We start from the raw sequence: 14,009 nt of genomic DNA, 5'->3' as shown, positions 1-14,009 counted from the left end.
AGAATTTTCTCCAGTATATAAGTAATTACAGTAACAGGATCACGTCTTATATACCAAACTTCCCTACAACGGAATAGGACTTGTGGTTTCAGTTGAGCAACTTATCCCATGATCCAAAAAACTCATCTTCTGAAATCAGAGTGGCTTCAGATATTCACAGTAAACCAACAACTTTTAAAGACCGTCAGGATTAAATGTTCCTTTCTAAATGCCTATTCTCACGCCCTTCTCTTGTAATGCTATTATTGCTGAAATAGCTGTCCCTTGAGATTGTTATATGAATGAGGCATTATAAAACCTGAATCATTGACCAATCACAGGGAAAACAAAACAAAAATTCCATGTGGCTGAGGACAAAAACACCATCTTTTCCCCCACAAGTGGAACTAATGGGAGCATGAAAGAAGCAGGATACAGTGGCTATTTAACAGTGTGGAGCCTGAGTATCCCAGGAAAATGAGCATTACACAGCTACTTTGTCATATATAGAAGGGCTCAGCTACAACCCTGGGTCACTTTTCACACCAATAAAAGGTAACCTATATGTTTGCAGGACTTTTACCTCTTCTCTCTATATTTACATACTTACCTGGTTCCCAAATGTTGTGGTATCTGAGCTCCTCCCAAGTATTCAAAGAAAAAAGAATAAGTCCTTAAGATTTCACTACACAAGGAGGTTAAACAAAATGCCCAAGTACAAAAATAAACACGGTGCTTTCAAACCCCTATAACTGACTCTGTTCACAGGATTGGGAAGCTAGTGTACAATGGGGAGGAAAAGTGGATTTCTGAGTTCTCAGTAGATTTGCTGCAAAGTTTCTTCTTAACTTTAAAAATGAAAGTGGGGTGGTTACCATTGTCTTTTCCAGTTGACTGGAACCAGCCCAACTCCCAGATGAAAGACTTCCATTGACTGCAATGGAAACTGAATTGGTCCTTCACTGGGACTAGCATAAGAGCTGTATAATCTGTTTGCTTAGAAGTTATTTCATTATCAAAGGCATACATTGTGTCCTACACCCAGTTACTCCCACACATAAGCCCGGGCATTGGACCTTTGAAAGCAGATATTCTTTCCTAAAAGAATTTCCAATTTAAAAACTCCATAAACACTAAACTCAATATTTGACATCACTATCACAGTACGAAAGCAAAGTTAAAGTGAAGAGAATTGTGTTGTGTTTGGTTTGATTTCACCTCACTGTGTTTATTTTTTGCTGTACCTTTCTGCAAAGATGATTTAATTTTTTAGTCGATAAGCAAATATTACTTTGGATTGAAGAAGTGGATGGTCTTGTTATGATTGTCCACAAAGCATCAGCTCCAACAGTCATGTACAGATTACCACAAGGCACCAGAGACACCAGACTTACCACCCGTTTTAGGGAAATATTGTAGTATCTCTGATATCTCTGTGAGGCAAATGCTGACTTTTTAGTGGAGCCACTGCACTACACTTCAATATAGATTCTCAATCCCAGCAGTGCTTTTGAACCCACCCTGCTGTTTTTGCTTTCCTTGGCTCTTTAGTAGTGTAGGGCATAAAGCTTGGGGAAGGATGAGATTTGATTAGTGTGATTTAATGACTGTAAAGTCAAATAAACACGGTGGGCCTGATGCTCATTTACACCGAGATCCCTTAACACAGTCAGAGTGATTTAAAAGTGAATAAGTGTAAATGTGAATCAGATCCAGTGTGCGAGGGGACAGAGAAATGGGTGCGGCGGAGTTATGGTTGGTATTGCACCTGTCCAATACAAAATCACTGACTCCATAAACATTTCCAATCTCACAGTGAAGAAGCTACTGTCTCATACTTGCACAAAGCATGAGTAGTTAACTACACATTGCAGGAAAAACAGTACAGCATGCAAAGAATTGCTCGAAGAATTTCATTGTCACATGGCGTAATGAAACTTCTGCCTCTCACTTTTCAGTGGTTTCTTTGTAACTCCCAAGACTTCTGCAAATTCTGTTTCTGTGCCTGCTGCTGGGGAACAGAATCCCCTCAGAGATGTGTTCCTATCTCCCAGACCATTAAAAGCTGCCACACTTCCAGGTTTTCACACCCTTTCAGGATGGAAGACAAAATTTTCTTTCTGGAAGACATTTGATTCAGCCTCCGAAGACTCTCTACTTAGACTGAAGGTGCTTGGAATGGCTGAGACAGTCATTGATGAGATCATAAATGCCCTGGAGGCGTTCATATGTCAAGTTTACTATTTGAGATCAACATTACAACACTTGCAGAGCTACATTGGTGGCTGTTTTCCAAGGATCAGACAAATGGAGAAAAATTGCCACGAAGGGGTGCATTTTTTACCTGCTATCGAGAACATAAACTCATCAAGCAAAGGAATGGCTCCAGTATTACTGAGCACATCCCAAACTACCCTCTCCTTTCAAGCATGAATGGGTTTTTCCAGTTACACATGAAATACAATGCATTCTTAAATCAATCCTAATCAAATGGTCATGTGCAAAAGCCAGATGCTCACCACCATGCAAATGGTTGGCCAGCAGCCTGCCTTGTATGGTGATGTGTGAGTGTGGTGCAGGGGAGGATCAGTATGACAATGTGTCTAGCAGAGTGGTGCCCTAGACAGAGAAGACACTGATGATGACTTTAATGAATAATTTTTTTCAATCCTATATGTCAAGACTAACTTCCATAGGATTACCAAAAATCTGTGTCTTTTTTTATGCAAGCAATGCATCCTTGTGTTACAGTGTAATTTAAAAAAAATGATTTTTAAACATTTTTTGAATATATATCTTCATAAGTGTTCTAGGTTTGTCACGTTTGGTACCATTGTGTTTGGGGGAAAAAGGGCTTTCAAATGAAACCCAACTGAATCCTTTTCTGACAGCCCTGCATTATCAAAATTTCCACCAATCACAGGATCTGAAGCTGGGAGCCAGGGGACGGGGCAGTGAGCCCTCCCTGCTACACTGCACAACATGACAACATTGAAATTATGATTCTGTCAGATTTTTATGAATTATGATGCCTCACTTACCTTTCTATCACTAACTTGCCCATGGAATTGGATTTTACTATATCAGTGTTCCCAGACTAAAATGCTTGCTTGCCTGTGCATATCTCACAAGCATTGCACTGACATTCATTGTTAAAATAAGCAGTAAATGATCAACACTGCATATGGACAGTATGTGGCCAAATTCTGCCTGTTGATATTAATGAAGCTCAATGGGGTATGCATCTGGGCACAACCTGCTCTATGTAATTTTTAGTGCCCAGAACTTTATTTCTGACCCAGATTTCTTCAGTCCAAGGCACTTTGTCCCACTCAGGACACAGCCAAAGTGAATCAGAAGTTTTAAAGAAAGCCTTTTTTGAGTTATTCACATGTATAGAAAGCATCTAACAAACGTGTGAACTGGTGAAACACAATTTTTACAACCTCAGCTATTTTTTTTTAAGAAGTTGTGTGTGAAAATAGGAGTTTGCAATATGTATGAAAGATAATGAAGCTCACAATACTGAAAGTGGAGTATCTAAGAGCATCCTAAAAAATATGCACCCATTTGTTCACTAGGGAGCTCAAAGAAGAACAAAGAGAATGGCCATGGGCCTGGAAAAACTCTCATATGGAGAAAGACTGAAGAGATTGGGACTGTTACCTCAGATAGGAGACAAATAAGAGGGGACATGATAATGATTGTGATAGAGGGGATTTTCTATTAAATTAAAAACCGGCAATGTAAAATTGATAAAAGCATGTAAATACTATACAAATACAACATATAAATATTATTTATTTGTATTACCATAGCACCTAGGAGCCCCAGTTGTGGATCAGGACCCCATTGTGCAAGAGATTGTACAAAGAAAATAAAAATAGACTCTGGAACTCACTGCCACAGGAAGTCATTAAAGTCAAGAATGTAATGAGATTCAAAAAGTGATTGGACATTTATATGAATAATAAGAATATGCAGTTATTACAGTTAATGCTAACAAATATTTAGAAAGGAATATTAAACCCCATGTTTCAGGGCTTAAGCCAATCTCTAACTATTAGAAATCATGAGGTGATCCAAAGTGGGCACCTCCTCTGCCTTTGTCAGAGTCAGGATACTGGACTAGATGGACCTTGGGTGTGATCTAGTACTGCAATTCCTATGTTTCTATTTAGAAAACTGTACATTATATGTGTATGAGATGCACATTATTATAAGTGTTGCTTTTTAATACTGTTTTGGCAGATGTTACCGCTATCCCAAATATGGCTGTGAGCCACACATTGTATATAACACTGCTCACTTTGTTTGAGCTGTACAGGAGCAATAAAAATAAACTGAGCCACAACAGGTGACCAAAGTCTGTATTTAATATCAAGCACCTGCCAGATCAAAACTATTTTCTGTGACTACCTCACTGCTTATCAAAGTTCATTAAGACATAGGCCTTGATTTTCAGAAGTGGCCTCTTTATTTGACATCTTCCAAATTTGCAAATGCAAATACCTGTACACACAACAGATGTCTATTTACCTGACTGGAGCCAGAAAGTTCGATTCCAAATTGAAGCACTTATGAAAATCAGGCCCATAGTGTGCAAGTTTAACACAATGCAATTCCTCATTGGGTCATTTTTGGCACTCTGTCATTCCAACCTGTTAGCTATGTTCAATGTACACCATGAAATGTTGTTTATCTTTTCTCTTGTGTCCCAGCAGCACCTTCTGGTGCAGGAATATGTACTGAACTGTATGGCTTCCAAAGCCCTCCCCACCACACACCATCAAATGCAATACAAACAGAATGTTAGCAATGCTCTTCTTTCCCAGATCCTGTACAACAGGGATGCCCACACTTTGCCAGCGGAGGCTCATGCTAGCAATTTGCTGGATCATGAGAAATGTGCAGAATCTGGGTAAAACAGAGAAGACTGCAGGGTTAGTTTGTCACTCTGTAGTCTAGTGTGGTGAAACTTCTCCAGCGTCATTTCCCTGCCATCTCTTCTCCGATCTCTTGCCCTCCTTTGGGAGTGCCCCTACCCTGCCAAATAGAGCTTCAGCGGTGCCAACCCCTGTCTCCCCAGCTAACCCACTGAGCCCTACGATCCTCACTCCCTGCCAAACTCGGGGGCAAAAGGAGCTTCCATTCCACTCCTGGCCTGGGAGGGCCCTGAGTCCTCTGACTTCTGAGGAGGTACAAAACAGCCTTGCCAAGGACCAGAAAGATTTCAAATCTTCCTCCATTTAATTCTAGTAGGTCATTTGATATTGTGTCACATGAATTCACTGCGTATATTAATGCCAACTGGCCTGGACAGGAATAGTCATGTGCATTGAAAACAGGTTGAAGGACAGCAACAACAGGCAATAATTAATAGCAATGGACATAGCTGGAGTAGATCTGGGTTAGGCTGAATCTTATTAAACAGCATCATCAATGAGCTGACACTTCATTAGGTGAAATATGCAGAAACCCTGAAGAAAGCAATATAAACAATCGGGGAGCTGGAGGAAAAATAAAAAGAGTTAACTGCTTAGCTAAGCAATGACTGGGAAGACGGGTAAGTGAGACATGCTAAGAGTATGCACATTTGAGGGAAAGGAATTATTTAGTGTGCCACAGGGGGGTCTAAGTAGGAAGAATGGGACAAAATTAACTAAAGATGAATTTAAGCCAAATACCAGAAGCTTCTTGCCAGAAAGATGTATTAGATGTGAAAACATTTCCATAGGTAAGAGCTGGGAGCCTCACCACGTGGAACATAGAAATCCAGACTGGCAAAAACCCAGAAATGCCCTGTAGGGAATAACCCTGCCCTGGCCCTGAGAGGATGGACTGGGGATACCCAATTTTAGGTTTTACACCTGAAACGTCTATGATCCAGGCAGTGCCCTGGGCTGCCTGAACCGGGGGCTGCAAACTCACAGAACTCCCTGAACCCCAGAGCTGTGATCCCCCCACAAATCCCCTGAACCCCAAAGGCTCCCCTGAACCCCAAGGGGTGGAATACCCCCAAGAGCTGTAACCCCCCGCACAATCCCCTGAACCCCAAGAGCTGTGACCCCCCCACACACAATCCCTTGACCCCTGAGGGCTGTGATCCCCCCAAAATCCCCTCAGGGCTGTGACCCCCTCCCCCAGCCGCCTCTCGCGGCGCGGGGCGGGGCGGGGCGGCGGTACCAGGCGCAGGTCCCCGGCGCGATGCACCACCACCGACAGGTTCTCGGCGCGTTGCTCCGCCATCCTCCCTCAGCCAGCCGGGCCGGGGCCGCTCGCGGCGCTTCCGCCCTCAGCAACGGCCGCTCCCCGCGCGCGCAGGTGCACGAGCCCCCGGCGGCCCAGAGCCCGGGGGGTGAGCGACAGTCGGCGCCTCGGCCGCTGCAGCCGCGGCACGAGGGACTTTAGCTGGGTCCAAGGGCCGGCGGCTGGCAGGACCCGGTGGGGGGTGGGGAGCGGCCGGGTCTCATAGTCCAAACCGCAGGCAGCCTGGCGGCAGCCAGCACTACCGGGGGGCACGAGAGAGGACCCCTGCCCCGCCCCCAGGGAGCCGCGCAAGGCCAGAGGGTGACTGAGCCGTTGAGGGGGGCAGGCCTGAGGGTGCCTGAGCCCCAGCGCAGGGCCTTGAAGGGGGGCGGGGCAGGCCTGGGGGTGGCTGGGACCCGGCGCAGGGCCTTGAAGGGGGGCGGGGCAGGCCTGGCGGTGGCTGGGACCCAGCGCAGGGCCCTGAAGGGCGGGCAGGCCTGGGGTCTCTTGGGGAGAAGGCAGCTAGTGAAGCTTCTCTTCCTTGTACCACAGTGTGACACACCCCGGCCACATTGTGGAGGAATCAGAGTCGCAGTTGTATTAGTCTGTATCCGCAAAAGGAACAGGAGGGCTTGTGGCACCTTAGAGACTAACACATTTAGAATACATAGAAACATAGGGTTGGAAGGGACCTCAGGAGGCCATCTAGTCCAACCCCCTGCTCAAACCAGGACCAATCCCCAATTTTTGCCCAAGACCCCAAATGGCCCCCTCAAGGATTGAACTCACAACCCTGGGTTTAGCAGGCCAATGCTCAAACCACTGAGCTTTATTTGAGCATAAGCTTTCGTGAGCGAAAATTTATGCTCTAATAAATTTGTTAGTCTCTAAGGTGCCACACGTACTCCTATTCTTACTGTGGAGGAAGAATCTGAGTGCCCCGACACGTGGATGGGAATACATTTTAATAACCAAAACTGGGTGAAAACGAGTAGCACCAGGTGGAGGGCAGTAGCCTGGTAAGGAGGCCACCAGGTAACAGCACGATGTCATATGTTCCCCCCACCCCGAACCCCTGAACACCAGGAAGGCTCCGGAACCACCATCCATTCCGAAGTTGCACAGACGATGGAAATTATACGTGTAATGCAAATAGGTGAGAGCTACACGAGGCTACTGAAAAACCTGGCCGAACTGAGCTGTAACAGCCTCTTCCAGGATAGTGCATCGGCCTATATAATATGAAGCCGTGTCAGAAAAATGTAATAGTTGTAAAAACATAATCCAAACTAACTTTTAATACTGTGCCAACTGTGCAGTAAAATGTTATGTATTATTATTAGCGTATTGTTGTTGTTGTTATTGTAGTAGGAGTATCTTTATATAGTATTTCCATATAGTCTAAAAAAAAATGGGACTAAAAATGTCTGTCTTGTGTCATGGTAGAGAGATGAAATATTTTAGTGCGAGAAACAGTTCAAATCGGTTTTTGTTTTGTTTTGATAGGGAACCTTATTTCATAGGTTCTGTGTTGCAATCTAATTTTTTAAAAATCAGAATGGATTTTTAACATCATTTCCCCTTTTCTTTACCAAGAAACATATAGCAAGGCCCTATTTCTACTTGTTACAAAAGGAAGTGATAAAGGAGCTTCATCACCACACGTACATCTTTATTGCACAGGCCTGGAATTTTTATTGGATCTTTATTGCCTGTTAAGATCAAACAGTTGCTGTTTTTTAAACACCATATCATTAACACAAATGTAGAGCTACAAAAGTTGAACAACATATTTGTTGGCACATGCTTACTTCCTCGTTTAGTTTAATAACAGATTTTTTCCCTTGCAATCCCAAAAATTGCTGTCCAGAACTAGCAATGAACCAGCTGAAATGGTAAATGGCTATAAAGAACTATTGAAATCTCAATGGCTTAACAAAGAGCCATGAAGAACCTCATGCATGCTATCAAGAACTATTTTTTCTTAGTTAATTTAAATAACGGGTGTCAGCAGCTGCCAGTGGAGAGCTGGATATTGGGTTGCATGTCTGAGAAGAGTATGTTTTCAAGTTGAAATGGGTTAAGTAAGTAGGTCTGCATGTGGAACAAACCCATAAGATCATTCATGGTGAGTTTCTTGCAGCGTTTATGTTGACATCTGTTAAACCATCTGTGATAAATGAAGGTGGGGCAGGGGGAGGGGTAGCTACCTTATATAGACTCCTAGCCAGGCAGTTAGCTATAAAATCCCTGTTAGTAGCTGTTCTCTACCTGCTTTATCTGTAAAGGATTACAAAGTCGTTAGGTAAAAACGAGGGGAGTGGGCACCTGACCAAAAGAGCCAATGGGAAGGCCAGAACTTTTTAAAATGGGGGGGGGGGGGGAACTTCCCCTTTATCTGTCTGTTGTTGTTCTCCGGAGAGGGGGAACAGAGCAGCTATGCTGTAAAAAGCTTTGTGCCAGTTATGAAAAATCATCAAATCATACTTAGAATCTACTCATTTGAAACCCCAGATATGTAAGTAGATCAGGAAATGTCTAGGAAGACACAATTAGGTTTATCTCTTTTATTTCTTTATGGCTTGTGGACTCCTCTGTGCTAACCCCAGGTGCTTTTGTTTTGCTTGTAACCTTTAAGCTGGACCTCAAGAGAGCTATCTTGATGTTTAATCCTTGTAATTTTTTTTTTAAATCGAGCAAAAAGCCTAAATTCCAAATGTATTTTCTTTCTTTTTTGTTTTTAATAAAATTTTCCTTTTTTTAAGAACAGGATTAGATTTTTGTGTCCTAAAAGGTTTGTGCACATGATGTTTAATTAGCTGGTGGCAACAGCTGATTTTCTTTGTTTTCTTTCTCAGCTCTTCCCTGGAAAGGGGCGGGGGGGCGTGAAAGGGCTTAAGGGTACTCCACAGGAAGGAATTCCCAAGTGCGCCTTCCTAGGTTCCAAAAGGGGGTTTTGCACTTGGGTGCTGGCAGTATCTACCCATCCAAGGTCAGAGAGAAGCTGTAACCTTGGGAGTTTAATACAAGCCTGGAGTGGTCAGTATTAACTTTTAGAATCCTTGCAGGCCCCCACCTCCTGCACTCAAAGTGCCAGAGTGTGGAATCGGCCTTGACACCATCAGTGGGCAAAAACCTGAACCAGTAACTCTGATAATAAGACACATCTAAAGCACACCTGTATAGTAGGTTTTTTAAATCTATTTAATATATTCAGATATGTACACATTTCTGAAACAAATAAAATACAATAAAAGTGCAAAGGTAAGCAAAACAGTAAATATTCTGCTATGAAAATGGAAATTCATTTGCCAGTGAATCATGCCAAACTGGAACATCAAGCAGTACATGAATGATCCACACAGATCAGTCTATCTTAGAAGCCATCTGTGGTTCTATAATTGTTTGTAGCATGTGAATGTAGTTGGTGGAGAGGCCTTGATTGGAATCTAGGTACAAAATAATTTCCCATTTCAGAAAAACAAGTACTAAGATGCAGTGAAAACTGTATACATTTGTGGGATCCTTCACCATAACGTCTGGTTTTATGCCAAACTTGTGCACATTTAAAGTGTATCCAGGTAACAAATGAGTGAATGATAAATGGGCTGAAAACTGTTAACATCAGTTTCAGTAACATTCTCTAGGGAAACTAGTAAGCAGGAAGCCCTCGATTATAGTATCAGCTAGCTAGTTGTTCAAGAGATACTTCATGTCTTCAACATTACTGTAAATGTTCTGTACATGGAAAGGAGTACTTGTGGCACCTTAGAGACTAACCAATTTATTTGAGCATGAGCTTTCGTGAGCTACATGAACACTCTTCATAGATGGATAACCTGTTGAGGATTTTCACAGAAGTTATATAGCTTTTTTATTCTTTCGGGAGACCATGAAGACGGCGGTGCTCCAGAATTAAACTTGTCCAGTACAAAGGAAGACTCACCTTTTCCCCTTGGGAACAGGTTTACCTCAACTTGTCCCCTTTTCATGTTTTCCCCCTGCTTTGATGTTTCTCTTTGCAGCGTCAATTCTGATTTCACTCAACAGAGGGGAATCCAGTGCTGGCAGTGCCTGGAGTTCATCCTTTTGTCATGTTTTTTTCCTTCCAGGTTTGCTTTTTCTTGCATTCATCATGAGTTTTTTCAGAGCATACTCTGCCTTTTTTGCATTTAGACTTGTACCTTTGGACTTTTGTGCTGCCGATATGTGGCAACATGTTTGAGAAGTGTTGCAGGAACATGTTTCAACTGGGAATAATTTCACCACATACTCCTTTGTGCATAATCCTCTGATTCAAAAGCAGCTGGACTGTGATTGTAGAAATACACAGTTTTGCTTCGCTATCAAGTCAGGTAGACCAGAGGTTCTCAAACTGGTCCGTGGACCACCAGTGGTCCACGAGCTCCATTCAGGTGGTCCATGGATAGTTCCCTCTTAGGTGTGCACCTGGGCGGCTGCACACAAGAGAATAAAGGGCCACCCACCTAATTAGTGGAGTCACGCAGGCATGGCTCCAATTAGGTGACTGGACCCTGAAGAAGACACACATGTAAGGTGAGATGGTGGCCTTGGGGGGAATAGCGGGGAGGGAGCAGTGGGGTGAGTAGAGGTGGTGGGGGGAATTTGGGAAGTGCAGAGCTGCAGTGGCCAGGGAAAGACAGCCCTCCTTCCCAGCCCCAGCTCAAGGGCTGCTGCGGTGCGGGGGAGAGGGCACATCCATCGCATTAGAAAGGTAAGACTACTGATATTAAAATGAGTTGTGTGCTTTTATTTATAAAACTAAAAAAGTTAATTCAGTTTTTTTTATATAGCACTTTTATCCAAAGCACTTTACAGTAGTGAGCTGATGGTACTAACAACATTTGGAAAGATCATTAAGTGGTCTGCCAAGACCCTCAGCAATTTTCAAGCGGTCCGTGGGGCAAAAGAAGTTTGAGACCCACTGAGCTAGACCTTCCATGGTCTTTGATTTGTGACCATCTCTTCTGAGCCAAACACATGTTCTGTTACACTACTGCTTTATAAAGGACACAGTCTTGTCTATGGGCATGTAATCAACTGAGAATTCAATATAATCAACTGAGAATTCAATATCATCTGGATTTAACTGTTTGCGTGCTTGGGTAAGATGATAATTTCCCGTGCCACACCATCCTCTTAAAATTTTGTAGATAGAATGTTTGCAGGAAGTAGAAAGCCAACACCATTTTGCCTGTGTTCGCTTCCTTCCGCTTAGTTAGCCTATTCAGCACAGAATTCAGACTTTGATTGTTTTTTGTAATTCCACTGGTTTACCTGTCTCTTTCTTCCAATAGCCATCTGCCAGTCTTTGACACAATGACCTTTCTGAGTTTCTGATCAAAATGATCGAGAGAGGATGCACGCCATTTTACCTTTAGTTTTCCCAACATCTCCCCAAGTTCCTCTTCATTCTCATAGTTTAATAGCTGAAGAACACTGTTGTCATAAACTTTCCTGTCAACTTTCCCTCCTTTCTGAGCTAAACCCAGAATTTCACATCTTTGATTATATGATTCCAGTAAATTGTGTGTGTATAACTCCACACAGCATTCCCTAGAGCTTATACAGTAGCTGCTTCTCTGTCTCTTACCATTACCTGTTGCTGACATGGGATATGCATTTTGCTAGAAATGAAAAGAACTTCTCATGCACTTGTGTTGTCAGCTTGTCATGAATCAGTGCAGTCATAGGAATTGCTGGATGTTCTTCAAAAAAGGCATGTTGAAATGTTGAGGGGGAGATATAAAAGTCCCTTATCTGAAATTTTGTCTCGTGAAAGAAGCGTAGTTGGCTTCAACCTCCTCAAAAAGCCCAATAATTCCTGGAAGAGCCAAAGTTATAGAGATTGCAGGAACCAGCGAGTACTGACACACACATCCTTCCTGGCTATCATGAAGCTCAAGTCTCGTACACACCATGTAAATCATTTGGGACTGACTTTTGTTGTGTATTTTTGGGCAGCGTCACTGTCATATGGGCAGATGAAGCATCAGCTTGTGTTATTTGTCACTGGTAAATTAGACAGGCATGTTTCTACTCTAGCTATCAACAGTACAGAGGCATTGTACAAGCATAATATCTCAAGGAATATTTTCTCATATACCCATGGGGAATGCACACTTTGTGTTTCCATACTTCCATCAAGAATTTCATATCGATATTGGCGAAACATAACTTCATCTGTATTGATCAGTCTTTAAAAATATGTCTTCTGTACCAGAGGATCCCCACACTTGGCAAGAGATAATTCCCTTTGTGGATCCATTTGTACTGATTGCACCTCCAGTCATCTTTTTTATTCTTTGTCCTTCATCAACATCTCTGAACAGCTGTACATTTTTTGGTTTAGAAACTGGGAGAGTTGATATTTTTTCTTTTATAGGATTTCTTAAAATATCCAGTGCTGCTTATGGTGAAAGTGGTCCCAATTTATTCACATAAATAAGCCTGTAGTTCTCAACCTTTCCAGACTACTGTACCCCTTTCAGTGTATAGTATATAGAACAGTATAAACAAGTCATTGTATGAAATTTTACTTTGTACTGACGTTGCTAGTGCTTTTTATGTAGCCTGTTGTAAAACTAGGCAAATACCTAGATGAGTTGAAAGACCTCTGTGTACTCTAGGGTACCGTTGTTGAGCACCACTGTAAACTAAACTACACTTAGTGGAGAAAATAAAAGACTGAACAATCTATTATATTCTTGAAGCCTTCCTCAAACTTTGCACAAATCATGCTTTACAGTTTTCAAGAGGCATGTGACCAGAGTAGGAAGACTGAAGTAGAATAATTTCTTGCATTTTAGCAACACTCAGTTCCATTTCAACAACTGGCAACAATAGCTAGAAATTTAGGGGCCTATTCTCAACCTACTTACACAATAGGGAGGAATATAAAAATATTGCTCAAGCATGCTGGGGTGTAATCAGTAAGGCCAAAACACAACTGGAGTTGCAGCTAGCAAGGGATGTGAAGGGTAACAATAAGGGTTCTACAGGTATGTTAGCAACAAGAAAAAGGTCAGGGAAAGTGTGGGACCCTTAATGAATGGGGGAGGCAACCTAGTGACAGATGATGTGGAAAAAGCTGAAGTACTCAATGCTTTTTTTGCCTCAGTCTTCACAGACAAGGGCAGGTCCCACACTCCTGTCCTGGGCAACACAGTATGGAGAGGAGGTGAGCAGCCCTCAGTGGTGAAAGAACAGGTTAAGGACTGTTTAGAAAAGTTGGACATGCACAATTCCATGGGTCCCGATCTAATGCATCCAAGGGTACAGAGGAAATTGTCTCATGTGATTGCAGAGCTATTGGCCATTAGCTTTGAAAACTCTTGGCAATCAGGGGAGGTCCCGGATGATTGGAAAAAGGCAAATATAGTGCCCATCTTTAAAAATGGGAAGGAGAACCCGTGGAACTACAGACAGGTCAGCCTCACCTCAGTCCCTGGAAAAATCATGGAGCAGGTCCTCAAGGAAACCATTTTGAAGCACTTGGAGGAGAGGAAGGTGATCAGAAACAGTCAACATGGATTCAACAAGTGGAAATCATGCCTGACCAACCTGATTGCCTTCTATGATGAGATAATTGGCTCTGTGGATATGGGGAAAGCAGTGGACATGATATATCTTGATTTTAGCAAAGCTTTTGATACGGTCTCCCACAGTATTTTGGGAGCAAGTTAAAAAAGTATGGATTGGATGAATGGACTATAAGGTGGATAGAAAGCTGGCTAGTTTGTCAGGCTCAACAAGTAGTG

At 42.7% G+C, this 14,009-nt stretch overlaps 1 protein-coding gene across 2 annotated transcripts in view; it reads right to left on the bottom strand.

Annotated features, from left to right (window-relative positions):
- The window catches only part of SORD (sorbitol dehydrogenase), a 38,237-nt gene extending 31,678 nt beyond the window's left edge, over positions 1 to 6,559 (bottom strand). For both annotated transcript variants that reach the window (XM_077828562.1, XM_077828563.1), the window contains exon 1: positions 6,166 to 6,559. In XM_077828562.1, coding sequence (XP_077684688.1) covers positions 6,166 to 6,228 — 63 coding nt within the window. In that variant the 5' untranslated portion in view covers positions 6,229 to 6,559. The remainder of the gene's footprint in view (positions 1 to 6,165) is intronic.
- Positions 6,560 to 14,009: the final 7,450 nt, after the last annotated feature.

The sequence above is a fragment of the Eretmochelys imbricata genome, chromosome 10 (assembly GCF_965152235.1).
Source record: "Eretmochelys imbricata isolate rEreImb1 chromosome 10, rEreImb1.hap1, whole genome shotgun sequence".
NCBI classification, from domain to species: Eukaryota; Metazoa; Chordata; order Testudines; family Cheloniidae; genus Eretmochelys; species Eretmochelys imbricata.
This window is presented reverse-complemented; position numbering and strand designations above follow the sequence as displayed.